Source organism: Spea bombifrons, chromosome 4 (assembly GCF_027358695.1).
Source record: "Spea bombifrons isolate aSpeBom1 chromosome 4, aSpeBom1.2.pri, whole genome shotgun sequence".
Lineage (NCBI taxonomy): Eukaryota > Metazoa > Chordata > Amphibia > Anura > Pelobatidae > Spea > Spea bombifrons.
The window spans coordinates 96,323,491-96,345,534 of record NC_071090.1 but is presented as its reverse complement, the minus strand read 5'-3'; the positions used below and the strand labels follow the sequence as shown (position 1 = coordinate 96,345,534).

General features: G+C 40.6%; 1 protein-coding gene across 3 annotated transcripts in view; it reads left to right on the top strand.

Annotated features, from left to right (window-relative positions):
* Nucleotides 1-22,044, top strand: part of GMCL1 (germ cell-less 1, spermatogenesis associated) — a 91,328-nt gene that overhangs the window by 30,117 nt on the left and 39,167 nt on the right. For 2 of the 3 annotated variants that reach the window (XM_053464104.1, XM_053464105.1), the window contains exons 13-15: nt 547-692; nt 1,239-1,326; nt 3,226-4,270. In XM_053464104.1, the coding sequence (XP_053320079.1) occupies nt 547-692; nt 1,239-1,326; nt 3,226-3,354 (363 nt within the window). In that variant the 3' untranslated portion in view covers nt 3,355-4,270. Of the gene's footprint in view, nt 1-546; nt 693-1,238; nt 1,327-3,225; nt 4,271-22,044 lie in introns of those variants that run through there. The other variant, XR_008354038.1, reaches the window with a different exon arrangement.

The following is a 22,044-nucleotide window of genomic DNA, read 5'->3' as shown; positions in this document are numbered from 1 at the left end:
TTGGTAATGGGGCCACTTATTCAAACGATTTTCCGAGTGTAGGAGAAAAGCAGTAACGTGACGTACGCAGAAGAGTCCATCGTAAACATTGAAATAAATAAGTCAGGACCTACAGTAACCAGTCCCCCCGGCCATCCTGGCGTAAACATTATGAGGAACGTGCCGTAGCTGGCCGTGGAGATAGTGGATGTAAACGTTTATTCTGCGGGGAGGAAAGGGGCATTTCCACCAAGGATGAGTTTTTCCACCTACCTCTAGTCATTATAATTGTGTAAGCAATAATAGAAATATATAATAGATTTCTGTGACTTGCTAGTCATGGGGAAGATCACCTTCAATGTATTAGAGTTGTCTTGTTACATTTAACATCTTTTAAAGTAGACTATTGTTGATTTTCTTTAGATGCGATGTTTGCTTATATTCTGCTTGGGTTCCTTCAGCCATCACTGTATCAATCAGTAGAAACCTCTGATCTTTCAAGTCTAGTTGACAGAACCATACGTTTGCTTCCATGTAATTCGTCCTTGTTTTCTTCCTCCTGTCTAGTACTGCTGGAGATGGACCGGCTTTAACTTCGGATTTGACTTGCTTGTCACGTACACAAACCGCTACATCATCTTTAAGCGTAACACGTTGAATCAGCCTTGCAGCGGTTCTGTCAGCCTGCAGCCCACAAGGAACATCGCGTTCAGGTACAAAAAACCCACTGCAGCAGCCATCCGCTCGCTAGAGCGAAGACGCGTCACGCTGGAGAATGCACGGAAGCACAGCCGTGCCGTCTGAAATGTGAATACTTTACCAAAGCCGTGGCGTGCTGATGGATCATCCTTCCCGTGTAGGCAGAAGGAGAAACCGCTCTAAGGCAATGCTGTGCTACTAACCCACCACGTGGTGGCCCTTAAGGTCCATTGCGGGGCTCTCAGCTCTCATTATCGTCTTACATAAAAACTCCGTAGTGTAGAATGTGTTGGAAGCAGCACCCTATTTACCTGATGCATTGGCTTGTTTGTGATTCTGTGCGAGGTAATGGGTTTGTCTATGAATTAGAAGTTTATAGTGATGCATTACATGAGTAATTAGCCATTTGTATGTGGCGTCATCATAAGGATTTTTGCTTTAGTGTAAGAAAATGATACTAGTTAATATGTGGTTAGGCAGAAATGTCCACACATGTACAATCTTGAAGGAGTCTTGAAGGCCAACCGTTTCATATTTTTCCTTACTTCTTGTACCATTAGGTTACGCTTGGCCTCCTTTGATAGCAATGGGAAAGTTATTTGCAATCGGACGAGTGGCTATCAGATCCTCAGCCTTGAAAAAGATCAGGTATGTCATAGACTAAAAACAATTATATATCTCATACTGTCCGCAGTGTGTTCGGTGCTGTGCTGAAAATAACAATGACTGAAGATCTTGTTTAATGAACACCCAGGGGTACGCAAGGATAGCTAAGTGTAGTTACTGTTCAGTGCCGTGTCTGAATAGATTAGAATTGTGTTTTTATCAACCAGCAGCAATTACGGCTTCACGATTAGCATGTGCCATGCCTGGCCCTAGTCATTGTGCGGCTGTCCATCTACTGTTTTGGCCTTGCCGCAAAACCAGTGGGGGCATATCGTTCTCTTGGGTAATCAAGACCCCCAGTGCGCTTCTATTCAATGGGCTGGTTACAGGGAAGATCTTTGATCTCCCAAACCGGCCCATTTACATTATGGAGCTCACAGAGTCTTCATAGGCGCTGTGCGCCAGGATATGACGTTAAATCCCTGCGCTTTGTTGTGATGATGGTGCCCGCTGCGGGGAGCTGCCTTGGGTCAGGCCAAACAAGTGCCACCAGGGCTAGAAAATCAAGACTGTCCCCCGTGCTACAGGGGAGCATGTTAATACATGTTAATCCTTGTTACAGTCAGGTTGTTTGTGCGTCATTTAAAATTTACCGTCCAGAAGTGGAGTTCACACGGAAAGGACAGAGGTGTCTATGAAATGGACTGCAAAATGATATTTGATAAATTATAAAGGACAAATGAATTCGTAGCTATGTACATATTCTGTACCCAGGGACTTCACACTTCACTCTGTTTCATGTTTTATTCAAGGACTATTTCTTATGCTGTCTGTCGTATTTCAAATCTGTTTCAGAAACCTAATATAAGTGGATGCATGATGCATGATTTGTTTTTTTTCAATGCACAGGATAGAGCTTCCTTTTTTTTTTTGTACTTTTTAGAAAAGCCATTATTCCTCCTCCCCCTAAAAAGTTAATAAATCTTCAGAATGTATAAAACCACACCGTTTCTTTAAATCAGTACACTTTTGTATCTTTGAATATTAGATGGATGTGATGGAGCAGGGAGCTAGGATCAGCCTGCAGATCTCACGCTCTGTAGGAATTGTGGAATTTCTTTAGCAGAAATTCCCTGTCTAGCAGTATTTTGACCCAAATAGAAACCTGGACATCTTTATAGCTATGGTTTCTCAGTCACATATTGTTTAAGTGCTTCAATATGCATTGTTAACCTGCACATGAAAAAATAAAGCTCCTTACCTCTTCACGCTGGTTTGGCCGCTTAAAAGGGACAATTGCTGGCAAGAAAGCCCTCCCATTAAAATCAGGGGGTGCACTTTTTGCTGGTTTTAGCTGGTTGGAAATATAGAATGCACTGGTAGACAGAAAATTAGTTAATAGGCATCTTCTGCAGGCCAAATCACTGGGGAATAGAGACACAAATGCAAATGCATAGAAAGGGATTCTGATTCCCACCATGAATTTGCACTAAAAAAGATGATTTCAAAGTGAGTATCGCATGCTAAAGCACATATGATGGCTGGGGTGTCCCTTTAAATTAAGAAATTATTACAGCAGTTAGGGCTTGTGTCGTGACCCCTCCAGGCTGACACACGTCCCTGTCTTATTAAGTGTGTAATAGCCCCAGAGCTTGGAATGATGATGTTAAATTGTATGATTAGCACCACGTAATGAAGAATAGATGCTGGGGATGCCCGTGGCATTGGCTATGACCAAGAGGTTCGAAATCCCGTTGCTACCCTACTAGGTCTCTTGTTCAGTGGCATTTCATTTCGATGATCTTGAAGCAAAGACTATCATCACCCCAGTCACGCAGCGTCTTTCTTGTTCATGGAATTCTGGCTTATGGTTATTAAGATTCTGTTACCAGTTTTCTTTCTTGATGTTTTTTTTTTCTCTATTATTAATTTGTCGACCAGGAACAAGTCGTGATGAACTTAGATAGCCGACTGCTCTTGTTTCCACTTTATATTTGCTGCAACTTCTTGTACACATCACCTGAGAAGAGGATGGAGGGTGAAGGTCTGATGGACAACCCTGAGAACTGAACGCATGGAGACCCAGCCAGAGGATCTCGTTTTTGTGACTTTTCCAAAAAAAGGGAGTATTTGCTTTGCTTTGCACTGCTTCGCCATCTGGTTTCGTTTGGTCCAAAGCCTATGGTGCTTAACGCTAGAAACGAGCCTATTGTTCGTTAGCAGGGCCTAAGAGACACGTGGCTCTCAGAATGTAACCAGCCTTCTTTCCCAGAAGGCCTTGCTGCAGGCTGCCTCGTCGGCTACGTATAAACGGCCACAAGTGCTTTTTTTTTGTTTTTGTTTTGTTTTTTTACATAAAGAACTGATGACATTTTAAAGCCAAAAGTCCCTGATGAACACATCTCCAATTTTCTCTTTATGAAGAGTGACAGCAAATGATTTCTGTAATGTAGCATTTCAGAGCAACTCACATCTGCCATGCAGATTTTTTTGTTTCTTTAGTAGCTATGTTTTTTTTTGTTGTTTGTATGTTTTTTGTTTTGTTTGTTTCTCCCCCTCCCCCAATGGCATTTCTCCTCTGGGAACATTCTGAAATGTAATCTGTATATATTGTAAAAGTCATTTGCAGGTGATGTGAAAAGTCCTTCATTTAGAATGTCACCGCTGCATTCTGTTGCATCGCACAACTAGATAAGTTATTATACATATGGCCGTGTTAATAACCATATAACAAAGAAAAGTGAGCTTATTATAGTTCGCCTAAACGCCTTAAATATCTTACAAGTCTTTTGTTAATTACCTCTTTCCATAACAAAAAAAGTAATTTATACCCTTATGGATGGCTGAACAGGAAAGCAGAAGCCTTATAGTGACCTAGCATCAAAGCTAGAAGAGTTTAACAGACCTCATGCACAAAATCCAACGTTTTGTGAGTTCCTGGCTACCTCAGCTTTCATCTTCAAGTAAGATCAGACATTTGACCCGAATCAGTAAAAAACTCTTCTTAATTAATCATTATTCACCGTTTAATTTACGTATTCTTAGAGACAAATAATAGATGAAGCCCCTTGATAGTCCTGGACTCCGTTGGTGGCATTTCAAAGTATGCCTGTCACTCACACTGCTTTGCTTTGTGCCATACCACTCAAAACGTACTTAACGTTACAGTACCGCTCATCAGATTACTAAAACACACATAAATATATATATATATATATATATATATATATATATATATATACATATACATACATACACTCTATCCTAATTCAGAAATCCACGTGAAAAGCCTTTTTTTAGTTTATAAATAAAAATGTACTTTTATATAAAACGCTACTTCTCCCTGTTAGTCGTTTGTCAATGTCATGGGAGTGGAGGAGATGGCGCTGCCATCCCAGTGGTTTCATTAGCGATTCTCCAGTATAATCTCTCCTGTAGGTTACGTGCAGAGTGACGCCTCCATAACTCAATATACATATTCAGTATACATATTCATACACGTTCTCACTGTTCACCGAATGTGAACGGTACGTATATTATTAGCCCTTTGTTAATGAATAACGGTCACAATTCTGTGGCTCTTGTTACATAAAGCAGAATTGTAATGTTTTCAAGACTTGTTTTTTTATGATTGTTTTGTATAAGCAATGGATCTAAGTTTAGTTATTCGTATTTTTATAGCTGTTTCTGAATATATATATACATGGCTGAAATGACTGTTAGGCCAACGTAAATGGCAGTGTTTTTGTAATATGTCATTTTAACTCACGGGCTGTGCACGTTAAAGTATATTTTTTCTGTTTACATAAGGGATCTCTTTAAGATTCCCAAAGTTTAACCTGTTGTACGTTAAAGTTGTTCAAACTAAATGAAAGTTCAATAAAGTAACATCACTTGCACTGTTGCAGATTTCTTTCATAATGGAAATGTGTGACATATTACTGTGCGACGTACCATGTATTGGGCCAGTTTTCAGAAAACTCTGTGATTAAGCTCTGGAGTAGAGCCCTGCGCTGGACTACTTTTTTAATCCCGCTCCCGCAATGTGGGTGTTCCGCTCCCGCCACATTTGTGGCCAATCCCGCCCGCTCCCGCCACATTTGTGGCCAATCATGCCCGTCTCCTTACCTGATTTCCCGCGCAGTCCCGCGCGGCTGCCCTCGAGTTGTTCCCTCACGGCGTCTCTTCTCTTGCTCTGCCCAGGAACAAGGCGGAGTCACAGGAAGTGACGTCACATCACGTGACTCCGTTTTGTTCCTGGGCGGAGCAAGCTAGGAGACACTGTAAGGGAGCAGCAAGAAGGCAGCCTTGCGGGACTGCGCGGGATTACCGGGACCCGCAGGTACAGTGCCTAACCGCCCGCAGCCCGAGCAAGACCGCCCGCGCCCGCAAGTTTTTTGGTGGGACCCGCCTCCCAGTGCAGTCCTCCACTCTGGAGTATACCGGGCCAGCCAAGCTCTTCCTGCAGCAGATGTTCACTGGGGTTCTCCTTTCATGATGTATAGTGAAGCCACAGCTCTCCTGCAAACTCTCCCATCAGTGCTTCATTTGTAGAGGAAAAACACCCGTGATTTATGTATGGGACATCAAATGCCCTTGTGTGAAAAAGTCACCTTAAGCTCAAACCTTTGACAGCAGTAATGCCGCTCAGGTGGAGTGACTAGCATGTCTTGCAGTTAATGACCAGTGTCTGAAAGTGCTATGGAGGCAGGATGAGTTAACATGTTGGTGAGTTTTCAGGTTCTGCGTTTAGGCCTAGATTTTGTTTAGGTAATTTTAGACCATTACATTGCTTGTTCTTTAGGATCTATGGAGCGATGTATCCAGATCGTGACTGATGGCCACTAGGCAAATGCCTAGATATGGTACGATGTACTGTGCCGCCAGTGGCTGCATGTGCCCAGCCCTACCATGGGTAAGAATGTAACACATGGCCTCTCATATCCATCTGTCAGCCACACTTACATCACTTGGTGGCCGCCGGCCTAAAAGTGCCAAGGCCGTTTCATAATTTGTTCATAGCAAAGCAGACTGATGTCACGATCGCTTGCTGCTGTTCCAAGCAAACGAATCGTGAAGAATGACTTCACCAGATTCCAAATGAGGTATTCTATGCCCAGCTCATTAACTCAGCCCTCAGATCTTTACACAGGCAAGTGGCACAAAGGCAATCCTGGGGGGCAGTCACTATGGAAATCACCATTACCGAGGCGAGTAGGCTGCAAGCAACAAGGGAACCTGGAATCCCACAGCTGGCAACTAAAGAGACCCAGAACTGCTGATAGTCTGAAGAAATCCGGATAGCAAGTGAAGCTTATCTGGTAAATAGACGAGGCAATGCTGAGATGAGAAACTGTTAACATCTATCTGTTTATGGGTAACTGACGCCATATCAGTTCAGTATAGAGTTTGGTGCAACTCCAGCTCGTGACCAAGGTGCGATAGAGAACCTCAATATTTATTAACATTGTTTTTGTCTTCTGACGGTATCTGTACGTATGATTAATTAAAAACAAAAAAAACAATAATGCGCAGAGCAATTAGCTGGCCTGGTGTCTGAACAACCAAAGGGACAGTGTAACGGTGAAAGTATATATAATACCATACTTAACATATAATGACTAACACCATTACACCAACCTGGGAAATTTCCACTGCAAATGTACCTGATATACAATCCAAAATGTATGCCGCCTAAAAATACCTTCTTCTGGTTTCTATGGATGTTTTTTATTTTCATAGAATATAGATTGCATTTCTTACTAATATCTATTGCGGACTTATTAGGATTTAACATCACAATTGGTCGGAAGGAGTTTTCTCTAACTCAGTCTCGTATTTGATTTGGCCTCTCTTGTTCCTATGTGCTGTTTTGTTTATTCACTTTGTAACTCAATTTAGTATATTTACCACCAGTTGGGAAAAGGTTGTGTTAAACCTGGTATACACCTTTTGTGGTTAACCCAGCAACTGTGTTCCCCTACACAATAAGTGCTGCTGCTTGTTTTCTTAAATATATATATTTGCATATAATATACAGAAATGTAGCTTATCGTCATTGCCCTATTGTACAGCATTGCAGAATATGATGGCACTATATAAAACTATAAATATGTACCTACATTGTTGGTCTCCCATTACATTTTGATTAGGCAGTTTAATGGGGTAGCGATTTACAATGACCTTCTATACCTGAGATATCTTTCAGTCGTCTAATGCCTCATATAACTGTTCTTATAAGGTAGCGTTAACCATGTGGGATGGTATTATTTAAAAACAAAAAACAGGCAGACAAATTAAGTGTTTAAATTTGTCTTATCAACTATTAATCAGAAAGTGACATTTTTTAACTAATTGTAGCATTATAAACATCGGAGTCTCTGGGTAAAGTGCTGCTTCCCTGAGTCTCCAGGTCATAATCCTTGTTCTCTGGAGAAGCAGAGCAGTGTTTAGCCACACCCACTGCCACCCAATTCTCCTCCCACTCCCAACCTATTTAATGTTCTCTGGAGTAGCCCCTCCCATATCTAGGCCCCTCCCCTCCCCTCCCATATCTAGGCCCACCCCCTCGAGTATGCTGTAATCTGAAGTTCGTAGGTACTGTCATTCCTCTTACGGTTTATAGCTAAAATGTGAACTTTTTATTTGACATTTTCCCTCATTCATTTTTTTTGGAGGGGAACAATTGCCATGTGACACAAATGCAGGCACTGGTAGGTTGCAATAGAAACCAATTTCTAGCTTCTGCATTTGTAAAACTTCAGAGGAAAGAATGAACCAGGTCTGCTATTTTTTTATTTACTTAACACCCTAAAGTTGGTTTGTCCAGGTGGAACATCATCTTTAAGATGTGCTAAGAATATAATATACACAAAGAGGTATTAAACATTTTTTGTTCATATTGAAGAAACCTTTTTTTAAGTGCTGGTTAGGACCACAATGGGTCGCCCCAAATCATCTTCTGGTGCTACATTCCCCCTTAGGAATATGGAAGAAGTCTATTTTCCAGATGCAGACACAACTTCCAGAAACGTATCTGTTGTATGCTTAGTTGTCTCTGATGCCTCTCTTCCAGGGAACCGGAGGTTCTCCCAGATGCTACTCTACCGGAAAGCTGCTCGGTGGTTTTCTCATAATTGTGAGTTGGATGTTAACATGCACTTTAATGTACGCAAAAAAACACTAATTTAACACCGTGGTAGCCCTCCATTTGTTAAAACATATATCTGCTGCTGAGAGACCAGACTAGGGCCCCTTCCCCAACCCTCAAATCTTGACATTACTACTCTTCAGGGTTATTCCACTTGAGAGCGTCAGAGCCCCTCAGCAGGACTGAAGATACAGTTTCTATAGCGCTCTGATAAGTGGCAGATTTCAAATCGTCACGAACAACATTTCTAGGTTCTAGAAATTTAGAGCATTTCAGCTTACCGACTTCATTACGTGTCATGGAGGGCCAGCCCAGCAGTAAACCTCTCTTCCAAGAAGGTTTAAGGTGATTGTAGTGTTTATGGTTGTTTGTGGTGTCCTGTCAGCCCCATTTATGTGATTTGTGTTAAAGTCTATGAGCATTTGGACCTTTTTAATCATTTCCAGAAACCTTAAATAATTCAAGTGTGAGGACTGCCTGTACAAATAAACAATGTAAGTGTTTATTTCTCTTAAATTCTGAAGTGAAATATTTATATCCTCGCTTGCTCTCTGGAATGTCTCTCGGAATGCAGGCAGCACATTATGGCCGCTTGCAGAAGAACATTTTTTATGTGTCCCTCGGATTGTGGAGTACTTAAGGCTCAGATGTTTATTGTAGGTGGAGGGGGGGCTAGCTAATTCTGATTCACATCAAAACCAGTTGTGATAATCTGACCAAGGTCCTCTATAAGGTGTCACACCTTATCTGTGCATTTCTGTCAAGGTGATAAAAGCCAAGATTAATTAAATCCTTTCACTTTTTTAGGTGCCAATTCATTGTCCAAGTGAGGGATGACAAGAGGTGAGAAATTGCTTTCTGAACCTGAAGATGGCCCTGGAGGTTAACCATTATAAAGAAAGAAGAGAGCCATCCATCCATGGTAGACCACTAGCCAGATGCTACAAAAGGCATTCACGGGTTAAACAATTAATTGCAGAGACCCCATGCATTAATTACACAGTGTGACACCTACAACATTTAAAGGTGGACCTGTCATCGGGTCATCAGGATGATGCTTAAAGCAAAGTATGTGTGTGTGTGTGTATATATATATATATATATATATATATATATAAATATATATATATATATATATAATATATATAATCTTCGCTAAACGACCACAGGGAAGACTGTGTTTGCACCCACTGTACTCTATTCTGTCACGCAATGTTGCGCATGCATAGTGTGCCATGATAGAGAAGAGGGTACATGGTGTGTGTGAGGCCAAAAATCCGAAGTGCCTTATTTCTACCAATATAAAAAGGAGTTCATTTTTGATGAAGTTTTCACAAGGCACAGTTCTAGGTCCTTTTGCTATTTAAGGCATAACTTCTGTTTTTGGAGATGACCCCAAACTGTGTATGGTTAAAAATTCAGCTCACAAAGTATATTTGTTGCACAATGATTTAAATGAATGGTAATGGTCAGAGATGTAGTAGATCAGATTCAATATTAATACATGTAATGTGATGCATTTGTGCAGTAAAAACTCATCATTTGTGAGCTATGCCTTATACCCCCTTATATGCCACTCTGTCCCATGATATGCCTTTTAACTCCCTATATGCCAGAGGGGCATATGGGGGTATAAGGCAGTTCTGGAGGCAGTGGCATATAGGGGGTTAAAAGGCATTTCTGGAGGCAGAGTGGCATAAAAGGGGCTATAAGGCAGTTCTGAAAGCAGAGTGGCATATAGGGGGTTAAAAGGGGTTTCTGGTGGCAGAGTGGCATAAAGGGGCTAAAGGGTCGTCTTATATTCAGGCTTTTTCTTTTTTTTCCCCTAAATTAATATTCAGATTTTGGGGGGTCGTCTTATAATCAGGGTTGTCTTATAATCAGGCAAATATGGTAAATAGGTAAAAGTATTCAACAAAGTTTAGAAGAGAAATATATTTCAAAGTAGGTGAAATATTAGAAGAATTCTTCAGAGGGGCCAAAGGCTTGGATGTAACATACGTAAGCTTTATTATACTTAGAGAGTAGTAGAAAAGTAGAACAGCCTTCCAGCAGATGTGACAGAGGTTAATACAGATAAAAAGGTAACATTTCACCTTTACATAGTGCTAGCAAAATAGCACTCTATTGGCGTCTTTTTATCTGTATGGTATATTCGTCTTAGCAGTTGACCACCATCCATCTATGAACACATTAAGCTTCCTTCAAACTCTTCTAAAACTCCTGACAGTGAAGCAAAAATAGCAAAAATCAAGAAATTAGCAGCATGAGTTTTATGACATTTACTGCCAGAAGGCTGTCATGAAATTAAAGTGCAAGTTTCTGATTTGCCTAGCATTACCCGCGACCCACGCCTAGCTGGAGATGCTATTTTTTCTGTTTGCTGTATAGTCAGCTTTTAGCTCTTCGGAGAGAAACTACGTGATCATCTTGTAGAACCAGCAAAATCTAGAAACTATTCCATTTTTAGATTATTAGATCAGAGTTGTTAGGCTTTATATCGTAATTTTTAGGATCAAATATTCAGCAATATCGCCCAAAGCAAGATTTTATAAAATTGTTAGAAGCCTTTTGCCCAGGGCTAGTATTAGCACCAGGCAACCCAGACCTTCCTGGGCAAACAGGGCTGAAAAGGTGGCAGCCCCTGACCTGCTCTTCTAAGGACAGATTGCCCTTTTATAACAGATCCAAGACTAGCCTTGCCCATGTGCAGCTGCCTGCGGGCCTGTGACGGGCTGGCTGAGAGTCCTAGAGTCCTAACAAGAAATCGCTAACATTAATTTCTAATCGAGTGATTTTCTGCCGCTGATTTAGGATGCACTTCTACTTTTCTTATTTTCTAAATAATGTCAGGTAGTTTTAGTAACTTGCCGCTCACCTATCACCTTAAGTGAATCATTTCTGCAATAAGATCATTTATAATTTAAAGCCTCGCTGCCCCGGCAGGATCATTTATGGATAAAATGTATCAGAGCAGTGACAGGAGTTACTGGACGTAATATATTTGCTTAGATGGATACATTTCATATAATAACTTCTCATGCCCGTTTCTCCTTTTAATCAATGTGATGATCTCTTGTATACCATTATATCAAAAACGTACTTATATCAAAATGAAAATAAACATTGTCTCTGTCTAATCTGTGATTTATACTTTATTCACAATTTTTATTCTTCTGGCTCGAGTCCTTATATCCTTATATTTTATTACAAATACATTAAAGTAGGCATACATTATGGTCTAAATATTTTTATTGAAATACCTCCGTGGTGCTGGTTGATGAATATACTGACCTGTATTTTAATGTGGAAAAATATTGCTCCCACCGCTTGTAACACTTTGGAAGAAAATGTGTTTTAATATATTTAACAAAGTACAGGAGGGAAGTTTATTTCAAAGTAGGAAAATGCTTAGAACAAGAGGTCATAATCTAAAACTAAAAGGTCAGGGGCTTAGATGTAATATAAGTCAAGTTCTGTTTCTATGTGTTGCTAGAATTATTATAAGATGCTATTCTTAAGCACCTGATACTGGAAGGAACATGACCTTTGGAGAAAGACAAAACTGGCTTTTTTATGGTCTTGGCCAATTATGTCTGTAGGAGGAGACCCCTGTGTCCCAGATAAGGAAATACAATTATCAGAGTTGTACACACTTTGGAAAGTAAGATTCGGAAACTGCTCTTGAGATCTGGACATTGTCAAATGCCTTACTGAAATCTAGATGGGTGATATCAAGCTACCCATTAAAAAATGTTATTTTAATAAGAATCCCCTATTGTAAACCCATTTAACAATCCTATCCTTTAGCATGGTTTCCATTCATTTGCCAGCTACTGATGTAAGACTTACTGGTCTGTACTTGGCTGAGTCTTTCCTGCTACCATTTTTTTTTAAGATACATGAATTCTTTATCCTCGACTGGCCTTTTCTATTGCCAACTGAATCCAGGCAGGGAATTCTGCGGTAAGAGATCCTTTCAGTCCCATATAGCAGAGATAATTGCTCCCAGCTTGCTCCCAGCTAATTCAGCTACATGCAGTGAAAGAACATGGCCTTTGATGCATTATGGAAAAAAACCAATGGTAATTATACACAAATAATTCTAGATTGCATCAAAGGTAAATAAAGCACTTAGGCCAGTTGGGATTCATCCTTAAGTAATTGCCAGACCTTTATTATTAAGCATTCTTTTGTATTTTGAGATGCACTGGACATCTCTAGACTAGACTAGAAGGAAGATAATGTAATGTCACTACTTAAAAAAAAAAAGAACACATTGCGAGCCCAGAAATGATTGGGGTTTAGATGCCTGACGTATGCTGGGGCCAAATTAAAATACATAGGTTTGGGGGGAAATAATTGTGCTTGGATAAAGAATTGCTGGAAATACAGAATGTAGAAAGTTTCCATGTGTGTGTCAGTCAGTGTGTATGCAGGAGGGAATGTCATGAATGCATGCGGTTTCGTGTCTATGTATATCAGCAGCAGAAGAAACAAAGCAATATCTATGCTAAAATTATATATATATATATATATATATATATATATATAATATAAAAAAAAATTCATATAATGTGCTAATGATAAACATTTTACAAGAGGGGCCTTGGAACAGGACTGGGGTCTTCTACTTTATCTTGATCCACCATTGGAAACTGGTAGGAAGATGACCTGTGGAAATTCTATTCTATTTCTATAGTCGATTATTTCTGCTAGAACTGAAGCCAAATATGTGGCACTACGGCCCAATGTGTCCTAAATAAACAATTATTGGAAATGCACACTTTTTTCTGTAAAGGATTCAGATTTGGAAACCCGTCCAGGAGTTGACAGAAAAAAATGTATTGGAATACATTAAATACATGAAATATGTTTTTCACTTCTGTCCAAACCACTCCAGATTTTCAGTAAATAGTTTCAGAACAATTAAAGCAGAACCCCAGAGATTTATTAGTATCTATGAGCTGTATTTGTGTGTGTGTGTGTGTGTGTGGGGGGGGTGTTATTTAATTAAACTTTCAATATTTTATACATTTTTGCTCAAGAAGAAAAAAACATTTCCAAGATATTAATGCAGGTAATACTTTACCATGATGACATCTTTAGTACTGCAAGAGATAACAGTCACAAAAAAAGAACCCGATAAACAGAAGAAAATCTTCATAACGTATGTCATCCTGCAATATATTTTTAATCCGTTGCTCTAGATCAGTGGTTCTCAACCCGTGTATCCTCAGGACCCACACTTGTCTTTGGTCATTAAGTCGCGACCCAAAAATAATTTCATTTCCGAAACATTATATTTTATTCCATAAAACAACTTGTGCAGTATTCCACGTGTGTGTGTATATGTGTATGTATATATATATATATATATATATATATATATATATATATGCACTTTTTAAACAGTAAACAAACAAACAGATACATTGCACAATTAATAATGCAGTAATCACAGCGCTAGTGAAAATTAATTGTGCAATAATCACAGCGCTAGTGAAATGAAAAAAAAGTCATTGAAACATATGAGGTAGAACTAATGGGAAAACTGGGGATGCTTTTTGCTTTTGAGGAGTGTCTCAAAGTCTGGGCTGATGGTAGACAAAGCAACTCTGAGGTCATGTTCAACGTCCATTCTGTTTCTATGCTTTGTCTTTAACTGAACCAGAGTTGAGAAGCCACTTTGATGGCATGGGTTGAGATGGAAGGATATTCAGCCATAACATTACACCAAAACTGGGAGAGGGTTAGCTCAGTAAAAAATTTTTTTAGTATCTGGTCACATGAAAGCTCTACAAGCTGACCCTCTTCGTTGCTTGGCAACATGACGCTTTCCAAATCAATTCCAAAGGGATTGCGTATCCACCCTTCATCCCTGTGCTGCTCTGGGAAGTAGTCTTTAAAACGTTCCTGCAGCTTTGTGAGATAGGCTACTATAGTGTTCTTCAGTTCATTTCTGCCTGTGGAGTCCAGGTGTGTAAGCTCATGACTAGCACTGGGGAACATATCAAATCTCTCTTTGGAAACATGACTTGTCCACAATGCCATTTTCTTTTTGAAAGCCTTGATTTTTTTCACTCTGCGCAAAAATATTGTGTCCCTTCCCTTGCATAGACACATTTAATGTGTTCAGCTGCTCAAACACATCTGCAAGATAAGCAACTTGTGCAAGCCACATTTCACTGAAGGCCGTAATTTCCGTTCTCAGTTGGTGTAAACGTGAGAGAACTTTGCCCCTGGAAAGCCAGCGCACCTCCACATGATACGGCGCCTGTACATGTTCACTGCCCAGGTCTATGCACAGCTCCTGAAAACACCTGGCATGCTTGGTACTCCGTTTAATGTAGTTCACCACTTTGACATCATCTTTCAAAGTTTCGTGAAGCACTGGCACCATATCCTTGGCTGCTAATGCCAATACAATGGTTCCAAACTGCATTTGGTGCCTTCTCAAGAATTCTCTTCACCACCCTTGAGTGTTTTCCAGTCATGCAGACTGCACCATCAGTTGTGATTCCGACACACATATCCCATATCAGGCACACCAAACCCAAGTATGAATCCAAAGTACTGAAAATGTCCTCTGCAGTAGTAGTGGTGGGAAGCTCTCTACTGCAGAGAAACTGCTCCTGAAAGTCTCCTTCCCACACATGCCTCACATAAACCAGGAAAATGGCATGGTTCACAACATCCGTGGATTCATCCAATTGTAATGAATAGTATTTGTTAGTGTTGATGCGAGCTGTGGTCTGTTGTTTTATGTCACCTGACATTTCTTGGACATTTCTTGGGTTTCGTGTCATTGGATAGTGGAATTGTCTTCAATTTATCTGCAGCAGATTGATCCAGGACCTCTCTGGCCATATCAATGGCGGCAGGTAAGATAAGGTCTTCTGCAATAGTGTGGGCTTTCTTGCATTTTGCAATACGATGAGCTACATGGTAAGAACAAGAAGATGTTAGGCACTTTTGTGATGCCCTCATCTCTTGTAGCTTTCGTTGAAAATACTCAACAGGTTTTTCTGCAAAGGCCTGGTGTTTTGTGTCTAAATGGCGCTTTAGCTTTGATGGCTTCATGCTTTCGGGGTTGTGGTGTCTGGGTAACTGGGGCTGAGATGGTGCATAGGGGCTGTGGTGGGGGGACAGGGGTTGTGGTGGGGTAACTGGGGCTGAGATGGTGCATAGGGGCTGTGGTGGGGAGAAGGGGACAGGGACTGTGTTGGGGGGCAGGGACTGTGATGGTGGATAGGGGCTGTGGGGGGGTAACTGGGGCTGTAGTGGGGGTAATAAGGAATTTGGTGGGGTAACAGGGGCTGTGTCCTAGTGGGGGACAGAGGCAATAGGGACAGCAGAGCAGATAATATATATATAATTAGTACACTAAAAAAAATATATACTTACCTCAGCTCTTTATTCAGCTCCCACTAGGAGCAGACAGCGACCAAGCAACTTGCTTTGCTGTCGGGGAGTAATACTAAAGTACATGCTGGACCGTGGTCCTGACAGCCTGCGGCTCGCGGATTGCCGCTAGAATGTGTAAGGCAGCCCCAGGAAAGTGAAATTTTCCCGGTATGCCTCCAGTCCGTCCCTGACGCTCCGCAACCCACTGAAGACAGGGTCGAGACCAGTGTTCCCTCTAAGCTGTGCGCTTGTGCGCGCGCACATAGCTTTAAGAGGGAGCGCACACGAACAAAAATTGTGCGCACAACCAGTAGCGTACCGAACGGGGGGCGGTCCGCTACTGGTTGTGTTCACGGCACCCCTCCAGAGACGGACAGTAATGTCCGCCGCTTGAGGTGCAGGCTCGAGGATCAAGGATCTCCCTCTAACCGTCTTAAAAAAAAATCAAGGGAGCGGGAGGTCTGTTAATGCAGACCTCCGATCCTGCTCCCTTGCGACGCGCGCGGCAACTAATGTTGTGCGTCGGGATTTGATGTCATATCCCGGCGCACAGCACTGAAGCCACGCCCACCGCCTCCACTGCACTGGAAGAAGAGGACACAGAAGAGGAATAACGAAGAAGAGGAAAAGTGACAGGTAGGAAAACATTCTGTGAGAGTGAAGTAAAGTGTGTGACAGTGATGGGTGTAGTTTAAACTGAATGTTTGTGAATGAGTGTGTGTGTGTGTGATAGCATGGATGTGTAAGTGTGTGGGGGGGGATAGCATGGCATAGGGAGGCTGTAATCATATTCCTATCATGCTCAGGTTCCAGCATGTACTGGCTGCCTGAGCATGATAGGAGTGAGATTGCTGTTAGCAATTCTATTTTTTGTTCAATTTTGGTGTGTTAACCACATCTTTATTAAAATTTTCAGGTCCAGAATTTTCATTTCGGTGTATATATATATATGAAAATTTAGCATTCACTTGACTGAAACTGAAAATGACCCCCCCACACACCTTTAAAAACAAAAACACTTTTATATATATGGCCAGACTGGTTTCTGATGGAGGAGTTTATTGTGTGTGTATGTGTATATATATATATATATATATATATATATATATATATATATATATATATATATAAAATACTAGGCCAGACACTAAAGTGGTAGGCCTACACCACATCAATGTTTGGCTTATTATATAGTGATTGGGGTTATACTGCATTATTGTCAATGTCTGGCTCAATGTATAGTGATAGGTGTTGTGTTGTACCACGGTCAGTGCGTGCGTCAGTATATAGCGATAGATGTTCTGCTGTACCACTGTCAGTGTTTGCCTCAGTATATAATGATAGCAGTTATGCTGTACCACCCTCAATGTTTGCCTCAGTATATAGGGATAGCAGTTATGCTGTACCACTGTCAATGTTTGCCTCACTATATAATGTTAGCAGTTATGCTGTACCACCGTCAATGTTTGCCTTAGTATATAATGATAGCAGTTATGCTGTACCACCGTCAATGTTTGCCTTAGTATATAATGATGGCAGTTATGCTGTACCACCGTCAATGTTTGCCTTAGTATATAATGATGGCAGTTATGCTGTACCATCGTCAATGTTTGCCTTAGTATATAATGATGGCAGTTATGCTGTACCACCGTCAATGTTTGCCTTAGTATATAATGATAGCAGTTATGCTGTAACACGGTCAATGTTTGCGTAACGATAGAAGCTATGCAGTTTTAAAGAGTGTGTGTGTGGGTGTCCCATGTACAGGATCCGCCCCAGGTGCCAAATACTCTAGGTACGCCCCTGCGCACAACAGTTTTTTCCAATTTTTTTTTTATCCTTTATGTGGCCTGGAGCCTCCGCTCGTGATTCGCTCATAATTTACTTATGCAGTAAGAATTTCACCTTTAAAAAAACATTACAGTAAGTAATACTGTTGTGTAACTAATACTACATTATCACACTATAATGTAGTGTTATTAACCATGAGCGAGCTGTACCAAAAATATAGAATAACAATTTAAATTTAACATTTGCAGAAGCATATTGTGCGCACAAAATTTTGGCTCTGGGAAAATTTTTGCACAAGAGAAATTTTCTGCGCACACCACCAAAAATTAGAGGGAACATTGGACGCGACTCACCTTTGGGTCGCAACCCGTGAGTTGAGAACCACTGCTCTAGATGGAATCAGAATGTAAAACTGGAGCCATGCTCCATGAGAGAGCTTTTGAAAAATGGTTCCCTCTTCTACGATAACTTAGGCTCAAAAATGTGGTCTCTTCAAACTTTCTCTTACTTTGAAATGTTCTCTCTATCATACAGAAAATAAGTTATCGCTCAAATATTGTCTTAAGGGTCTTACAAATTAAGGTTAAAGCTTGTGCTGTATTTACCTTCTACACTAAGCCCTTAGCCTAATTACAGTGCCCCTCCACGGTGCCTTCCTTACTACTGAACCAAGAAAAAAGAAGGGTTCCTTCCTACAAACTAGCCAGGAAGTCCACAGTCTCCTAGTCTGCAGTGTTTACTCACACCAAGTATATGCAGATAAAAGCTCCAGGCAGTGGGGTATTTACCTTCGGTGCCGCCCTAGGCGAGATCCAGGGCAGTGCCCCCAAACGCCCTCTCCGCAGTCACCATCCTGAATGCAGTTCCAAAAGAGGGGGTATTCAAATGGATCTTGCAACGCCACCCATTGGCTGAAACACTTGCAGGGGGCGTTCAATGGGCGTTTGGGGTGGCGTTTTTTGCCACCCCTGAAATGTGCCGCCCAAGGCAGTTGATACAGCACTGGCTCCAGGTTCTCTGTCACCACTTCAACGCTTTTAAGAAAAAAGGAAGAGAGTATGAAGTGTGTGAATGTGTACGTGTGTGTTGGTGAGTATGAATAAGTGTGTACACATATGTGTGCCAGAGTGTATGTTGAGGGGGGGGGATCCACAGAAAAGTGGTTTGCGGGCAATGATGGCACAGACTAGTTGGAGGGCCAGGGGCAATTTTTCCACCAGGGCCCTGTAGTTTCTACTTACGCCCCCTGTATCCAGCCGTTGGCAAGACTTATGTCATCTTCACCCACTCCAAATACAAAGAAAAAAAAATGAGATAAATAATGGAGGCATCTAAAAGGCATAAGAAAATGTCATGCTGCTAATTTTATTGTTGTTAGGAGTGCAACCAAATTAACATGGTAGCTAAAAATAGGGAACTGACAGTGCTAAGAAGCTTTAAGCGTTATAAAACCACATATATATGCTTATGGATTTCTAAAGAGAACCTACATCAAGTAATTGTAACACCACCTTCTAGTGGAAATAATAACTACTAAGTGGAACCACATGGATTCCCTAATGGAGACAATATATATATATATATATATATATTCAAAAATCACACAGATAATAATAGCCCATCCTTTTAACGCTCTGCTATAATATAACCTAGATAAATTCCTGAAACAAAATTGTAGGTCAACTAGAAAAGTTAACCAAGAAGAATAATATTTAAGAAGTATAATATCTATCACACTACTTGTCACATCTACTTTTTAGGGCATGAACCCCTTTAGGGTTGCCTGAAGCAGTGGAGGCTAAGTAAGCAGTGACAGCAAGTAAGTTTAACCATGCATGGGATAGGCATAAAGCTATCCTGAATCTAAGACATGACCAAAGACTGCTGTGACATGGTATTTGCCCCTTCTTGATTTCTTTTGCATAACTGTCACACTTAACTGTTTCAAAAATAAGCCAAGTACACACAAAATGCAGTTTTTAAAATGTAAAACGTATTAAATCAACCAAATAACCAAATGTACTTGATTTTTAGGTTAAATTTCACTAGACACACCCAATGAATGATTACTACCAACCCTGTTGAAGCTAAACATTAATTAAACAGAATCGGTCTTGAAAAGTGGAGTCGGCTAAAAAGGTCTCAAAAAGCAGCACATGATGCCGCGATCTAAAGAAATTCAAGAATTGATAGGAAACAAAGTCATTGAAATCTGTCAGTCTGGAAAGGGTTAAAAATCTATTTCTAAGGCTCTGAAACTGCAGTGAACCATGATGAGAGCCATTATCTACAAATGAAGAACACTTGGAACAGTGCCCTTCCCACGAGTGGCTGGACGACCAAAAGTCCTCCAAGAATGACGACGACGACTCATCCTGAAGGCCACAAAAGAACCCAAACTAACATATAACATGTGCAAAAATGGCATCCATGGGAGAGATGCAAGATGAAAACCACTGATGGCCAAAAATAAAAGAAAAGGCTCATCTCACATTTGCCATAAAACATCTAGATAACACCAAAGACTTTTGGAATACTATTCTATGAACTCATGAGTCAAACATTTTTGGAAGACATGAATCCCCATTAGATCTGAGGTAGAGCTAGCACAGCATTCCACAATAAGAACATCATACCGACAGTCAGACGCGGGGTTGGTGGTGCGATGGTCTGGGGCTTTAGGATGTGATGCTTAAGGATCTGAGCAACTTGCCATAATTGATAGAACCACAAATTCTGTCTCTGTCAGAAAAGCCTGTAAGAGAATGTCCGACCATCAGTTTGTGACCTAAAGCTCAAGCAAAGTTGGCTTATGCAGCAGGACAATGATCCGATTGGGATGCTGTGGCATTACTTTAAAAAGGCAGTTCATACTCAAAAACCGTCCCTCGTTGGTGAATTAAAACAATCCTGCCAAGAAAAATGGGCTAAAATCCAGCAATTGCAAAAGTTTGATTGCAGTTGTCGCCGCCAAGGGTGGCACAACCAGTTATTAGGTTTAGGGGCAATGACTTTTTTATATGGGTGATGTAGGTTTTGATTAACTCTTTACTTTCAATAAATGAAATTATCATTTAAAATGATCATATTAAAATTAGTTGGATGATCTGTAACATTTAAATGTGACAAATACACAAAAATATCAGAAATCAAGATATATTTCAAGCAAATATTTTTGTACGTCAGCTGTCTTACCTAATGAAACAGCTGATGAACATAAACCTTGCACTGGTAAAAGAACTTTATAACCAGAGTTACAATTCAGATTCTACACAGCAGGCAGGTACCAACCAAAAGCCATTCAGATGACTTTAAGACCATATGACTTCAAGATTTCGTTCTCCTTTTGAAAAAAGAAAATATTAATAAAAGCACGTAGAAATTGAATTATTTTTCGCCTGCAGATTCTGCTGGTAAAATACTTCATTCCATTTGTGAGAAAAAAAAATGTCCAGCACTGTGTCAAGGGCAAGAATAAGGAAAAAAAATACAAATATTCATTATATTTTTTCAGCAGTTTCATGTTGCCAAGGACAGAAGAGCAGGACCAGACAAACCTATTAAATTTCAACAATGAACCAGACGATGTCTGCTTTGGAATCAATGCCCTGTTTCCTCAATGTACCTGAGAACACGTAGTGAAATGCTGAGTTGCCTGAACTTTTTGTTTGCAATTTGTGTGTGTGTGTGTAATTTAGAGTCCTATGCAAGCCTGTGCAATTTAGAGTAAAAGTAAAACATCTATGGCTCCAGTCCTCGATGGATGCAAGAGGTCCTGGAGATTTGTGGATTCTTGGCCGAAACCAAGTAATTAATGAATATTTAAGTGGGATACCGCTACTATTGCTGGGACATCCAAAAACAAGCCTGTTTCTTGAGTACTGATGTTGTAAACCACCGTTCTAAAGCATGACGATGACCGGAATTCTATCTACTTATGATTTGACCTTCCCCATGGTGTTAACAATCTGTGATCTCCCTTTTAACTAGCACCAGTTGAGCTACAGGGAGTCTGACCACTCAAAAGTGCAATTGGGTCCCTGTTATGCGCAGAGGGGCTGTTGCTGCCCTAGGTCTAGGCCAGAATACGTCGCTGATGATGATTGCAATAAATACTATTTTTAAACATCTAGAAAATTGTGCTTATTCAAAGAGTCAGATTGTTGTGTATGACTCTCTGGGACCTGAGAAGTTATAAAGACTTAATGAGACCTAATACACAAAAATAAGTAAATTGTAAAAATCACTAATATGTATGCTGCGTGTTTTGCGGAGCCTTCTTCTCTGCCCTGTCTATTCACAACTGAATGCAGACAGGGAATTCTGCCGTGAGAGGTCGTTGTGTTCAGTCCCAGACACTAGAGGAGATGTTATAGATGTTAATATAGATCTCCAATATCAATTATGGTAAA